Source organism: Manis pentadactyla, chromosome 4, assembly GCF_030020395.1.
Source record: "Manis pentadactyla isolate mManPen7 chromosome 4, mManPen7.hap1, whole genome shotgun sequence".
Lineage (NCBI taxonomy): Eukaryota > Metazoa > Chordata > Mammalia > Pholidota > Manidae > Manis > Manis pentadactyla.
Genome location: NC_080022.1, coordinates 86,893,092 through 86,907,762, shown reverse-complemented (window position 1 = coordinate 86,907,762; position 14,671 = coordinate 86,893,092). Strand labels below are relative to the sequence as shown.

The 14,671-nt window shown below is 37.8% G+C and overlaps 1 protein-coding gene across 5 annotated transcripts in view; it reads right to left on the bottom strand.

Moving 5' to 3' along the window:
- CDC14A (cell division cycle 14A) overlaps positions 1-14,671 on the bottom strand; it is a 181,655-nt gene that overhangs the window by 65,820 nt on the left and 101,164 nt on the right. For all 5 annotated transcript variants that reach the window (XM_057500470.1, XM_036883870.2, XM_036883871.2 and 2 more), the window contains 2 exons: positions 13,267-13,329; positions 1,663-1,750 (listed from right to left, as the gene is read on the bottom strand). In XM_057500470.1, the coding sequence (XP_057356453.1) occupies positions 1,663-1,750; positions 13,267-13,329 (151 nt within the window). The remainder of the gene's footprint in view (positions 1-1,662; positions 1,751-13,266; positions 13,330-14,671) is intronic.

The window sequence follows — 14,671 nt, the reverse complement described above, 5'->3', positions numbered from 1 at the left end:
TGCATTTTTCTATTTCAAAAAAAATCATATGTTACCTCTATAAAAATATTTAAAATGACTTTTTAAATTTATACCTCTCATCTCTTTAAGAAAAGTTCATGAAACATGTGACTCCTAAACGGCAAAATTCTTTCAACCTTGCCAGGTGAACCCTGACCAGCAAGGCCGCTCCTGAAACCATCCCCCCTGCTAAGATTTTCCAGGTCTGAGTCAGATCATTTTATACAGAAGGCCAAAGGTGAATTTCATCAATCCTGTCTTAAAAGACCACTGTCAGAAAGCAGTTTCCTCAGGCCCTCAACATGTTGTTTCCTAACAACCCAGCATGACTGAGGTTAATTAATATCTGGAGCAAAAGAGATGGGCAATATGATGATTGCTAACTCATGACTGAGAAGCCGTAACTCTGGCTTCAGTACAGAGACCTCCTAAGTTGTTGGCTTCAGGCTCTGTACCTGGGTTACCCATCCACGGAGGAAAACGGTGATTCAAGCAGGTTCCCTCATAGACATGTCACAGGTACGAAATGAATATGCACATTTGTGGAAATTCAAATCATCAAAGCTAAATGCATGAGTAAAAGTACACTACGAAACCAGATTTTCAGATAAATACTCATGATGTTGATGATGATGATAATGATGATGAGGAAAGAAGCAGAAATCCAGACTCGGGTTCCCATTTATGTTCCCTCAGAGAATTGATGTGCCAGGTATAAGACCAGATGGACAGCAAAAAACAAGCTATTATAATTTTTAATTTTATGTACTCCTCCCCTAAGTTATTTGGAAACCTTTGGTACCTAGCATTACTTATGTTCTAGGGAGAGTTAGCAGATGAAAATAAATAAGTAAAAACAAACAGCAGAAAAATTCAAATAGCTGATCATGTTTCATTCAAGAGGCTTATTTTTTGTTTTGCTTTTAATTTTTTTTTCCTGAGTATGTATGCCACTAGCTATACATACATTACAAATAAATAGTTTAATTACTGTCAGCTAAGAAATTGTTCCTGGTTGTCATGATGGAAACAAATAGATCAGTTAGTGGCAATGTTTAGGAGCCCAGCTCTGGGGTGGAGCTGCAGTTCTGCCTGTTACTTTGTGCCCTTGAGCAAATTTCCTATTCATAAGCCTCAATTTCCTCCACTGTAAAATGGAGATAATACTACCTACACCTCAAAGTGTTGTGTGTACATTCAATGAGCTAATGCTATGAGTAGCTAGTAGCCAGCACATGGTAAATACTCAATAAATGACACCTATTGTTATCATCATCATTATTCAACATGGTGTTCCCCAAAGAATACTCTGTATTGTATAGTACTTTATCACCAAATACATATGAGAACCACTGACAGTGAATTTAGCAATCTGCTTATCGGTTTGGTCAATTCGTTTCTCAGATTCTTCTTTGACAATTGGATCCAGTAAAGTGAGCATCCTATTTATGGCAAACTAAAAATTTACTAGTTTTAAAACAGTAATTACAGTTCTACCTACTGAACCATAATATTTAACACACTAATAACTAGTGTTCAATTTTTTTAATTAATAAATGTCCTTCATGTAATATTACCAAAATAAAGTTTTATCTGAGGAAATTAAGAAATGAAAGATGAGCTGAAATTAATTTTTGGATGGTAAAGTAAAGAAAAACCTACCATTTTCAATTTTGCTTTTTGGATGTGGTCCACTAAATGCTAAAAACTTTCCTGGAACAATCCAGTTGAAGTCACCGTTTTCAACTCGCTGGCAGAATTTTGTGAGAAAAGAGAAGAAAAATATTTTATAATTCTTATACAATTTAGGAAAACCTTACAAATAAAACTGCTCTTCACTCTATTAGTACTAGACTAGTTGGACATACATGAAGGCAAAGTAATTTAGCTTAAAGTTAAAAACATGCACCTGATTTTCAAAATAATATTTGTGAATTCAATCCACTTCAGAAAAATTTTTATCTAGACTATATGAAAGGTTTAAAAAACTTTATTAAAGTGGAGGTACTTTGCTTAAAATAATTTTGTCTCCTGGCTACTCTGTAATGAAATGAAAACAACCATTGCTTGTCCCAGTAATAAAGGGGAATAAAAGACAGAAAATATACATAAATTCCATGAACATGGTAAACATACTTTCAACAATGAAAAAAATCTATAAATATCATGGTCATGATGAACATTCCTACTACTCCCTTTTTATTCCTTCTGTTTTTATGGATTGATACCTGTTGTCAATGCTGCTGCTTAGACTGGCAAGTGGAAGGAGGCAGGGGTGAGGGACGGAGGCTCATCAAACCCTCCGTGTACACCACAAACTACAGAGTCAGCCAAGGTTCACGGCAGAGGCTGCAAACCCAAACAGCTACAAGGGTCAGGCAAGAGGCATAAAGAAAGGCAGATGATCCCCAGCTCTGCCTAGTCAGTCACCTTGCAGAAAAAGCTGACAGAATGTGGCCAATCTTCTGACTGGATTTTCATGTGAAATCTCTATATTTGAAATGCTGACTATTTTACATTAAGTTTTTAAATACTATGAAACCAAATAAAACAACCCTGTGGGCTGACTTGGATCATCAGTTGTCAGCCTCTCATCTACACACTCTAAGGGGTCCTCAGAAAAGCCTTGGAAACCAGGGAAGAGGTCAAGCAGCCTCCCTCTGCTCCATTAGCTTCCCCATCTCCTTCCCTTCCCAGGGGCCTGAACCAGTGGAACACAAAGCAGAGCTGAGGGCACCCAAGATTTTGCAGGAAATGGGGACACATATGTGCAATGCATCACAAAATATATATATCGCCTCTCCACATAAACATTCTTTACCCTGCCCCAACCTCCCCACCAGGCACGGCTTCTAGTCTCCAAGTCTCTAACCTCTGGTCTCTCACAGCATGGCACAGATGCCTCCCCAGGCAGGAAAGGAAGGCAGTTCTCTGTACCAGGCCAACATCATCCATGTAAAAGGCTCTCTGCTTCACTACACGGCACAGACCTCAATGGCAGGAATCTGTGTCAAATTATAGAGTCTGCATGCTACTCTAGGCACTCATAAGTATTCGTTAAATAAATTGGAGTAATGCCATCAAGGAAATCTGGAGCCTCTACTTTAATGACTTATACTACTCATTATCATTTTCATGAAAGTCAAAACCTAGTTTACAATTTTCATGCTTTAAATGCAGGTGTTTCTTTCCAGTTAGAGAGTTAGAAATGAAACTTTGCATGACACTTTATAACTGCTGAATTACATTAATCTAATTGTAATAAACATAATGTCCCCATAATGCCCAAAATAAAATTTCAGAGATACTATGAAAGTTATGATTACACATGTAATCATAAGATTTGATTACAAATCTTAAGCATATCTGTTTATAACAATATGAATAAAGAATCTAATGTACAACTCTTTACTAAAATTAAACATTTTCTTGTTTAAATAAAGCATTCTTAAATTAGTGGTCAATATCCCTCTTGAATAATTATTAAGCTTAAAACATTTAAAAATTAAAAATAAAGGTATGTTCTAATCATCAAAAGGCTAAAACCAATTGTTTATGAACAACAGAGGAAAACAGGTTTCTATGTTCACTATGTCTGTATCCTTGGTAGGTCTAGATAAATATGTTGCGCTATGTCCGTTTATTTGGATTACAAACATCCATTTGGTTAAACAGTAACCTTCTATAATCAATCATATGGAGAGAGACAGTGTACTCACTAAATTATATTCTCTCACAGAACCAAGAGACTATATTTGCAAATCTGCCTACCCAAAAGATAAATATTAGATATATTAGGCTATACTCAGCAGCTTGGTTAAAATTGATGGAGTAAACAAAGAAATTTAGGTCTTACATCCAAATCTGAAAAAATATTAATATGAACATTACAGCTTTTAACTAATATAAGTTTACTTTGGTAAGATCTCCCAAAATTAATATCATAGTGAATTATAAAGGTCAGTATTTATGAATAATAGAATATGTAAAATGACACAAATCGGTTTTTCTAATTAATACACACACACACACAACACACGTACTCACACTTCAGAGAAATCTAGATCAGACAGGAGCTTAAGGTACTTTCCAACCCAAACCACATTTTTGCAAACAAACATCTAAGCACAGATGAGGCAAGAGGATGATTTTACCCCTTCCAATCTAAAGCCTACTACCTACCAAGTACTATTATTGAAAAACCACAGATGCTCTTTGTTAGAGGAAAGACTGCCCCCAAAAATCTGAATTCCTAAAGCTGATATACTTAGATTTTAATATTCAGTTTACTACAATATTCTTCAGTCTACCAATGATTTGCTAGATTTCTTTGGAATAGCTAACTCTCCTGGTGCATTCAATATAAATTTGAAAGGAAAAAAGTTAAAGTTGTTTACCAAGTGAATAAAAGTATTAAAACTGAAAAAAATAAAATATACTTTGACTCGAAAACTCCTAAAGAATCCATTTGTGCTAGTGTGTGAGGCATGCTGCTGTTGTAATGGTCACAAATATACTTTTCAGCCCAAACATTGAAACATTTAGTTTTTTACCATTATAATAAATAGTAAGATAAGACAGAGCTTGAGGTTGACAATTATAGCATTGATTCCCTTTATCAACAGATGTGTTTTCTAAGACAATGTGGATAATCAGTTTTTAAGCACAATTCAACATTCATTAAAAACAGTGGCTAAGCCTTTATTACATATCAAGGACTGTAACTTGGTCTCACACATAAAATAATAAAAAGCATCCCTTCTGTGCTCTTGAGAAGTCTGTAGGAGAAAGCAAGTGGGAGTGACAAATAACAGTAATAATAGCAGCAAATACATAGACACCATTATCTGGGCTCGGTACTACTCTGTTACCCGCAACTCATTTTATCCTTACAGCCACCCTATGAGGTAGGTACTATTACCATCTCCATTTTACCTATTGCTATAGGCTGAGAGTTTGTGTCTCCCCAAACTTTGTATGTTGAAACCTAATCCCCAACATGATGGCATTTGGAGGTGGGAGCTGTGGGAGGTGATTAGTCATGAGGATCGAGCCCTCACGAATGGGATTGGCACCCTTATAAAAGGGACCCCAGAGAGCTCTCTCACCCCTTCCACCATGTGTGGCCATCTTATGAACCAGGAAAAAGGTCATAATCAGACACTGAATCTGCTGGCGTCTTGATTTTGGACCTCCAGCCTCCAGAACTAGGAGAAAAAATGCTTGTTGTTTAAGCCACACAGAATATGGTATTTTTCTTATAGCAACATGAACTTAGACACCTATTGGAGAAAAAGTTACATTAAGTTTTCAAAAATGCTATAATAGAAGGATATAAAATGTTTAATGATAGCACAAAAACTATTTCAAAAATCGAAAGAATGACAGTCTTTTTTTGTTCATTAAAAAATCACCTTCCTTATATTTTCCTAACTTGTAAAACAATAAAAGTGTTGATAGCACAGCTGTATTACAGAAGTGCAAATATGCTGTTAATAACTGGCACTTTACGAGCTTAAAGCCAAGGTAAATATTTGAGTTATCTGGTTTAAATTAAGTTGCTGTGCCATCCTGCTTTAAGTAACAAATTCTAGATTATTAATTTAGATTTGCTGTTGAGAGACAGTGTGGTGGAGGGAAAAAGGAATGCCCCACGTGGATGACTGCCTCACCTCTGCTGGCAACAGCTGGAAGGGCGGAAACATTTCGGTGCTGCTCCAGTGGCCCAGACCAGTGAGCGCCTCTGCAAATGCCTGTTTGCAGGGGCCACTCCAAGGCTCAGGGCATGAAGATTTGAGGCCATCAGCACATTCATGGCTGTTGACACTTGGAAACAAGTGCCCTCCCTCACGGACAGTGTGTTTAACCAGAAATCACTGGGCCCAAGAGAGCAGCAGCATTTCAGGTGGGGAAAGGGAGAGAAAGGACTTACAGAAGTGACTGAAAAAGACAGCCAGAGTTGGAAGGAGGAGAAAAGCAAGAGGCAGAATGCTGGGAGTCAGGGAAGGAAAGTGAGTTTCTAGAATTAGAGAGTGGCCACGGAGTACATCAAATGAGAAGAACACTGAGCACAACCATTTGGTTTGGCCAAGTCTTGAATTACCAAGAACAGTTTCAGGAAAGTTGCAAAGAGAAAGAAGGCCAGCCCATAATCAGCTGACTGAGTAAAAACAGTCAAGAACTGCTGTCTTAACCAATTTGAAGGTAAAAGAAGGGCCAGTGACCAAACAATGATCAAAGAAGTAAAAAACATGGCAGATTTCTTAGGGTAAAGTAGACTTCAAAACACTGTATAGATTTAACCAAGATGAGCTTTGAACCAGTAACAGGTGTAGTGTATTAGTACACACGGAAACATGGACCTTCCCACTTTAGCAGCTGCAGGGTCCAGGAAGGAGTTTTGCTTCCTTAAACTTGTGGCTTTTGAATGGTATAATCACCACCACAGAACAGCTCCAGGGAGATCCTTCTAATAGCTCTCTGAATAGTCAGACCACCGTGGGAGCCAGGCCTCCATAGCTCCTCCAGCTGGGGAGGGCATGCCCACACACCTGCATTCTGAAGCAGAGCTCCCTATGGCAGGAACTCACAGAGGCAGAAACTCCCATTTTTCCAGTTGCATAACCCATGAACCAGTAAAGAGGGCATACAAAGCAGCATCCAGATTGTATTCTAGTTTGCTGTACAAATTCTAATCCAAAGAGCAAAGCCTTGAAACATCATGTCTTTGGTGTTCAAGAACATTACTCCTGCTGTTGACCTGAGGTGACACACTAAGAGATGGAAGACCTAAGAAATCTTACTAGTCCTCAAGGTACATGCAAAAAGGGCAACCTTGGAAGTCTACGCCACCTGGGCAGTTTGACAATTTACTTATTAACTGCATTGAAGGTTGACAGAGTCATCCTGGAGACAATCTCTGTTCATATATTAAACTAAATTGACATTTCAGGCAAGCCCTGGCTGCAGATTACAATATCTTACAATCTGTATTGTTAATAACTTGTTTAAAAAGAACCTGCTCTTGTAGCATAGATAGGCTGGTAATGAAAGAAACATTATTTCAAGAACTTGTCTACCATAGTCAGTAAATGTTTTCCCTGCAAAATCGGACTAGATTGTTAACTATAGGTCTTGGTCACATTTCCCTTGAACAGTAGTCACTTTTAAGAGAGTATAAGAAATATCCTGAAAAGGGCTATCGTCCTGTTTTAAGTCTTCATTCACTCGTTTATTCATTAGTTCTTTCACTCTATAAACATTGAATGACTGCCCACTATGAGTGTACCTTGCTGGGAGGTTACTTATTCACACAAATATGAATAAGACATGGATCCTGACCTCGAGCACCCAGTGTGCAGGGAAGGCACAGATGTGCAAACAGTACCAAGCATGGCTGCATGAGGAGAGCTCCCGTGGAGCTAAGAACGCCTTAGTCAGACAGTGATCTGGAGAGAAGGGATCTCAGCAGGAGGGAGTAAGAGCATGTCCATAGGCACAAAGCATGAAGAAGACTTACTACCTGGGGAGCTGCATGGATTTTTGTGTGAGGAGGGAAGGGAAAAGGACAAGAATGGAGAGGAAGAAAAAGCCCATGTCAAGAAAAGCCTTTGGGCTGTATTAAGTTTGCATTTCTTCCACACTTTGAGACAATGCAGAGCCCACGAAGGACTCAAAGCAAGAAAGTGACATAATCAGACATGATTTCTAAAACATATACTGTTAGTAATCTGAAGACTTGATGGAAGAAATCTAAGAGTCAAGAAAGACCTAATCCCAGACCCAATCCAGAATCGACCAACACTTCTTTATAAATAGTTCCCAAATAGGCTACACTGTAATGTGACTAAGATACTGTGAAATCACCTTCTAGAATAGCATTCTCTTTTCCCAGAAGAACATCGTTTAGGTAAAGAGAGCAATAATAATGACTTAAGAATTGCTAGAACATCTCAGGAGTAAAATTTCCCATATTAAGGTTGTCATGGATCAATGAGAAATTCTGTGTAGACAACCCATTTGGTAAGCATGAAGATAAGGGCTATGACAGAGGTCAAACATGGTAGCCTCTAGAGGATGAGGCACGAGAATATATGGAGCCTATGGTAGCAGGTGATAAGAAGAAAAGCTCTACCTCCATGCATGAAGATATAAAATTACAGGCAGCCTCCTGACAAAAATAAATAAGCATACTGAGCAAATAAGAGGCATTTGGTAAATGTCTATTCAATAAATGAACTGAAAAGTTATGAGATTGAGACCATAAAGAGTGTAATGAGGTTTTTTGAGTTTCATATAACAAAAGTTTATCTGTACACCATTATTCTGTAGAACAAAGCTTCACAACTAGTGTAACAGAATGGAGTTGCCCAGGTGGGGACTGCGGCAGCCAGAGGCCCCAGGCCAGTTGCCGACAGCTGTGAGCTATGATCACAGGCAACTGAGCAAATATTATCATTTTCCACGTGTGCCACACTGAGAGAAACAAAAGAAGCTCTGTGCAGTGACTCCACTTTCAGGTAGGCAGTAGCCAGTCTGTCTGTCATCAGGCCTGCAGTAGCCAAGGGCCACTCTACCCGTTCCATCAAGTAACCACTGGTGATGAAGCACAAGGTTGCATCAGTACTAGATGATACTCTGGAAAATCTCCTCATACTGACAAAAACACTTCCCAGAAACCATTTTTTTCCCCCAAAAAAAGGAATGACTTCGGCAGGGAGGAAGGATAAAGGATAATAGCAGATAAAAACAGCTCAAAAGAAGGAGTCAAAGTAATTACTTAGTTTACAAAGTAAGCTCTACATCAACTTGAAGCTCCATCTCATCTCCAAAAAAGTATTTAAGGCAACTGGTAGAAATTGCATTGGCCAAATTCTGGATAGGGTACTAAATGTAAGCCACAGTGATGAAGCACCCCCACATGTGACCAACGAAGCTTGTTTCTTTGCTTTTCTCTCCCTCCCCCCTCGCCCAGGCCGGAACAGGGTACTGTGCTATGAGCTCATCTGCACAGGCCCAACCGAGGCCGATCATCCAGGATGGCAAGCCTCTGGTAAACAGTGGAAAGCCCCCTGGGGACAACCAAAATAATGAAATAAAGACACAACTTCAAATTCTCTTCGACAAATGATGACTGCTTAAGAGCAGCATCTTTGAGGATGGGTGGTGTTTAGCCTTATTTGGAAAGGATAGGTCCTCAGAAAAAAATAGATAAAAAGATTGACTGAAGGCAGACTCTGTATATGGGTGCTACTTCAGAGTCTTACAAGCAGAATATCATCCTGCATTAGCATTAGTCATATATGGTATGTGAGGGTACAGGTCCCCACATACCTATGGCCATAATCTGAACACACTAGCTCTTTTAGCTTGTTCCCAAGGGCAACAGGTCTACTTTCATTTTTCAAATGAACCAATCAAAAACTAGATTTCAAAGGAGTGGCTGCTCTCTTAATTCTTTGAGAATACCTTTCAAAATCTGTGAGAGAGGTATAAATGTTTTGACACTGCTTCCTGGTGGAAGCTTTTGGACCACCATCTTTGTGGTTACTTCACGGGGCCTTCATGGCCTAGCTGCCAGAATTACATCTGTTTGATCAGTGAAAATGTGAGGAGCATAATTCCACAACAGCTTGGCAGAGAACCTGAGGGGCCACATATTGGAACATAACCATTAGCAAGAATTAATGAAATGACACATTTGCAAGTCACATGAAAATAAAGCAAAAGACTGAAATAAATTACCCCAAGCCTTCTGAGCATGACAGGGCCTCAACTATCATGTGAACAATTAGATCACCTGAAGTAAGGAGACATAACCTGTTCTGCTTATCCCTGGCTTAGTGTCATTCTGGGGGACTATGACAGTTCATTGTAGAATCTGCTCTGTGGCTACATGTGGCTACCGAGCACTTCAAAAGTGATACCCCAAACTCAGATGTGCCACAGTGTAAACTATATGCTGGGTTTCAAAGGACTAGTTCAAAAATAAAAATGTAAATTACCTCTTTAAGAATTTTTATGTCAGTCACATGTTGCAATGATATTTGGAGTATATTGCATTAAATAAAATGTACTATTAAAATTAATTTAATCATTTACTTTTACCTTGTCTAAAGGTGGCTACTAGAATGTTTAATATATATATATATATATGTATGTGTATACATATATATACACATATATACACACACACACATATACACACACACATACATATATATGATTCTTATTATATTTCTGTTGGACAGTGCTGCTCTAGACCCATGAATCATAGAAGGAAGGTAGGTACAAACTTCTGCAACATGAGCAGACGGTTGTCTATGGACTTAATAAAGTATTTCCTGTGTTCTGCTGACTTCGTCATTAATAGCATTTATAAGTGGCATTCTTACCATAAAACTCCCCTTTAATCTCACATAAAGATGCAGCCTCATTAATGTAGCCTTTTTCTTGAGGCACTTATTGAATGTAGTTTAGTCAAGAAGTATCTTTGAAAAGTTTCATCCTGAACATCTTCCAATCACCTAAGACTTACATTATCCTAATTTATTTTCAGTGATAAAATTTTACTTTGAAAATAACCTCTTTGTTGGAAACTGGTGTTGTTGGAGCTAACAAAACATATGAACATAGCTATTCCAAAAGTTCCCCAAGTGTTCAGACTCTCTAGAGCAGGTGAGACAACAGTGAAAGAAGTTATAACAAGATATGATTGGACCCAACAATTGTTGGGAAGAGTGTTCCTTTACTCATTCATTGATTCATTAACCAACATTTCTGAAATGCTTACTACCTGTCGATCACACTTCTTTTTGCGATTTCCTATTTTCTAGACTTCATGATAGAATGGATGTATCATTCTCAAAAGTAATTTGATAGAAAACTTGTCAAATGTTCACCAACTGCCTCCTCCCCCTTCCCATTACCTGGGTAATTGTTTTTTATTTTGACCACATTCTTAACTGAGTTTTGGCTGGTTGGCTGGTACACAAGAAAAAAATTGCACTTCTGTTTCAGGTTTTTCAATGCTTTTCAACAAACTCTCAATATCACCATTACAGTTTTTTTTAATTGAAGGAGTAAATAAAATGTTAGGTTTTTCACTTTATGGTAGTATCCTTTCTTCTCCCTCTTAACCCCCACCCGAATATCTCCTCTAACTGAACTGGCTTTACTATTTTGCCACATAATTATCTCCATACTCATATACATGGAGCACAAATCCAGGTTTTTGCAGGGGCTGAAACTTACCTAATTTGGAGACCCACTTTAAGGAAAAAATACAAATTGTGAACACAAAATTAGGTATAGGACCTTAAAAATTACATAAGTAGAGGTCTCTAAACTTTAGCTTCATTAGCTTCACAGGAAATCATCTCTCCTGATATAATACAGAAATACACACACACACATATAAGGGGCAGGGGGCTTGTGATTGCTTTGTTAAAAGGGGGCATTACTTTGTAAGCACTTTTCTGTGTTGTTCCTTCTGAACAGTATATTATAGAAATCATTCCAAGATAAGTGGTATAGCTTAAATTCATTTTTAAAGTGAGCATGGTGTGTGTATACTATAGGTTATTCAACCTTCCTTTTTATAAGTACAGAATTTCTTTGTTTCCATTTTTGGGACAGCTTTGGGGGTTATGGGTAGATTTTATTTATTTTGCCACTAGTAAAAATGCCATGGCTAACAGTGCTTTTCTAGTTGAAAAGACAAACAGATACCCAAGATTTTTAATAAATATTTAATAAATTGCATTAATTTATTAATTTCTGGAGAGGTGGCAATTTTATGATGTTAAACATTTCTACCCAAGAACTCAATATATATTTTTCCATTCACAGCCACAATGAAAGAAATATGGAAAGTACAAATTGTAACACATGAAACTGAGGGGGAAAGAGTGACAGCTCATCTGTGTAGGATTTGACACACATGAAATGGAAGAGGGGAAACACTCAAGAAGCTGGGCATCTGGGGCACAGCTTCCAGGGCACAGAGTCATTCAATGAACAGTAAATAATCAGCTTAGTGGGGCTGGTACACAGGGTGAGTACAGCGACGGAACAGGAGAAAAGGCTAGCAAGGTGGGCTGGAGCTCATGCACAGCAACAATGCCAGGACAGAAGAGTTTATCCCCCCTCTCTGCAGGGCAATGGCAGTGACAGCCGAGACAAGAGGAGAGGTCCATTGTCAGGCCACTCAGTCACATGGGTGACAGGCAGAACAAAAAGGGCCAGGGCATTGGAGAGTTGTTGTAACAGTCCATGAGAGAGGACGAGCCCTGAGCCCCAGGGAAAGACCTAAGAACAGAAAAGGAAGGCGAGATATAACACCCAGCAGGGCGTCAGCAACAGGAATTCAAATACTCCTTAGATTATGGAGGAAAAGAGATGGTTCTGGTCTTGAATCTGAGTGAACAGTGGAATGGAGATGCCATTAAAACAAACCAAGCAGAAGACCATGTTTGGGTGAAAGATGATCACTTTCTTTTCAGGTATGTTAAGCTTACCATGCAAGCAGGATATCCAAATAGACATATCCTGATCTAGAGCCCAAAACGGGAGAGCACCTTGTCTCACTAAGGTCATAAACACTACAATTCCTCTGGAGAACCCCAACAGAGGAGCTCACCTCCACAGAATGTTGGGCTTATTCACATTCTACAGGCTTCCCACCTCTTAGAAAAGTTAACTACTACTAGACTTCCTGCTCAGAAAAGTGCTCTTCTTCAACATCTCCTCATAGCACAACCCTGACTGGGACCGCCTTTGCCTAAACGCTTCATCACTGAGCAGGGAAGACATTATTCAGAAGTTTTGTAATGGAGCCACAGGAAAAAGTTCAGCTAACTCTTTGGGCTAAGTAAATTCGGCCCTATTTCAAAATAATATGTATGCAGTCGAAAATATTACCAGGCACGAATCCAGGTTTGTTTTAAACACAGCCTGAATTTTTAAATAAAAGTAACATAATTTCACTACCAAACTATACTTTAAAGTTATTTTTTCTTATAAAGGTGCAAAGCAATTGTCAATACAGGTTTGATGTCAGAATATACAGATGTGGTGCTTTCCCATACTAAACTCTTGGTGACTCCAGGGTCCAAAGTAATGACCCAAGCTGAAAGGAAAAAACTGACAACTACAGAAAACTCCAGAAGGCTTTTACACAGCAGCCACTCAGTACTTGAGCATTGTGAGGAAAACCAATGTAAGCAACATGAAATTATATCTTGCAAAAAATTAAAAAGCACAAACCTCATAATGCTCATATTCATCCACGTCGAATGTCTCAAAGTCAAAAAATCCATGCTGTAATGCCTAAAAGCAGAATGTGAATTAGTTCTGCCACACTAAATTGCTGAAGTCTTCTAGCCATTCCTGGAATTCCCGCTCACAAAACGATCCCCACTAGCCTAACAGAGAAAGCTTGAAACCTTTGATTTGTGATGCATATCCAGAAATCATCGTCTAAACATTAGTAATTTTGTGTGAGACTCTTACGAGTGGAATTAAACACTTAAAAAACATGAAACTATGTCAAAAAAGATATGCCTCAAGTTCTAATTTACATTTGTTTTGCATGTGAAATGAATTATATATGTAAAATGAAAGATACTAGCAAATTTATAGTTAAAACATTTTGGGAATCAGGCAATTAATTCATACATAACAATGACAGAATATATAATAATGATTAATTTCTCAGGAGAAAAATCAATTGCACAGATAGAAAAATCAATTATTCTTAGGTTTTTTATTTCCCTTTTATTATAATGAGATGCTTAGCAAAAAAGGGCATTTTTACTTAATAGGCCCTTATTTGCTCCTAAAACTCTACTTAGAAAGAATTTGTTTTATGGTGATAGTTTCTAATGGAGTAAAAGTATACTTGACTAAAAACATGTTGAACATTCTATCAGATCCTCTAAAATATCATCTGTATTTGGGTAAAATAAACTCCAATATTTGATAAAAGAAGAAATTTACAGAAGACCTCATTCATGAACAAAGTCAGAAAGACAGGGTATCATAAATTTCTGTATCAAGTTCCCAGTTACTCTCACAACAGGTACGGATATTCCAGTGTAGACTCTTCAGGGATCTCTTAAGTGTTAGAAAAGAAACAGCCTGTACCAAATGTCAGGATAGGCAAAATAATAATAATAATCACAGTAACAATAAATAAATTACTTTTTTCCCTGAATCATATTTTTTAAATGCTATAATTGTGGATTATACATTGGGTAAAGTCTTCGAAAGGGTTCTTAACTGTTGTTACTGAAAGTGTGTTGCAGGGGGTGGGCCAGAGTATCTTGAAAGTTTTTAAGTGAGAAGAAAAATATTTGAAAACTATTTAAAGCTTTTATTAAATTCACTTTTAAATAAAATATTAAAGTCAAAAACCAACACAGATAAAGCAGGTAGCATATTTTTTTTGATGGCATATTTATCATACCAGTTTTCTCAACTCAAAATATAGCAAAATTGGTTTTACATTACATCAGAGAAAAGAAATTGGAAAAAGAACACTATTGAATTATATTTATAGTCCCCAGTGACCCTTGCCAATGGGTTATGTAATACGTACATTTCTGACCGATAAATCATGGATATGTTCAAGATGGAATGCTATACTTTGAATTTTATTAGAATCCACAGT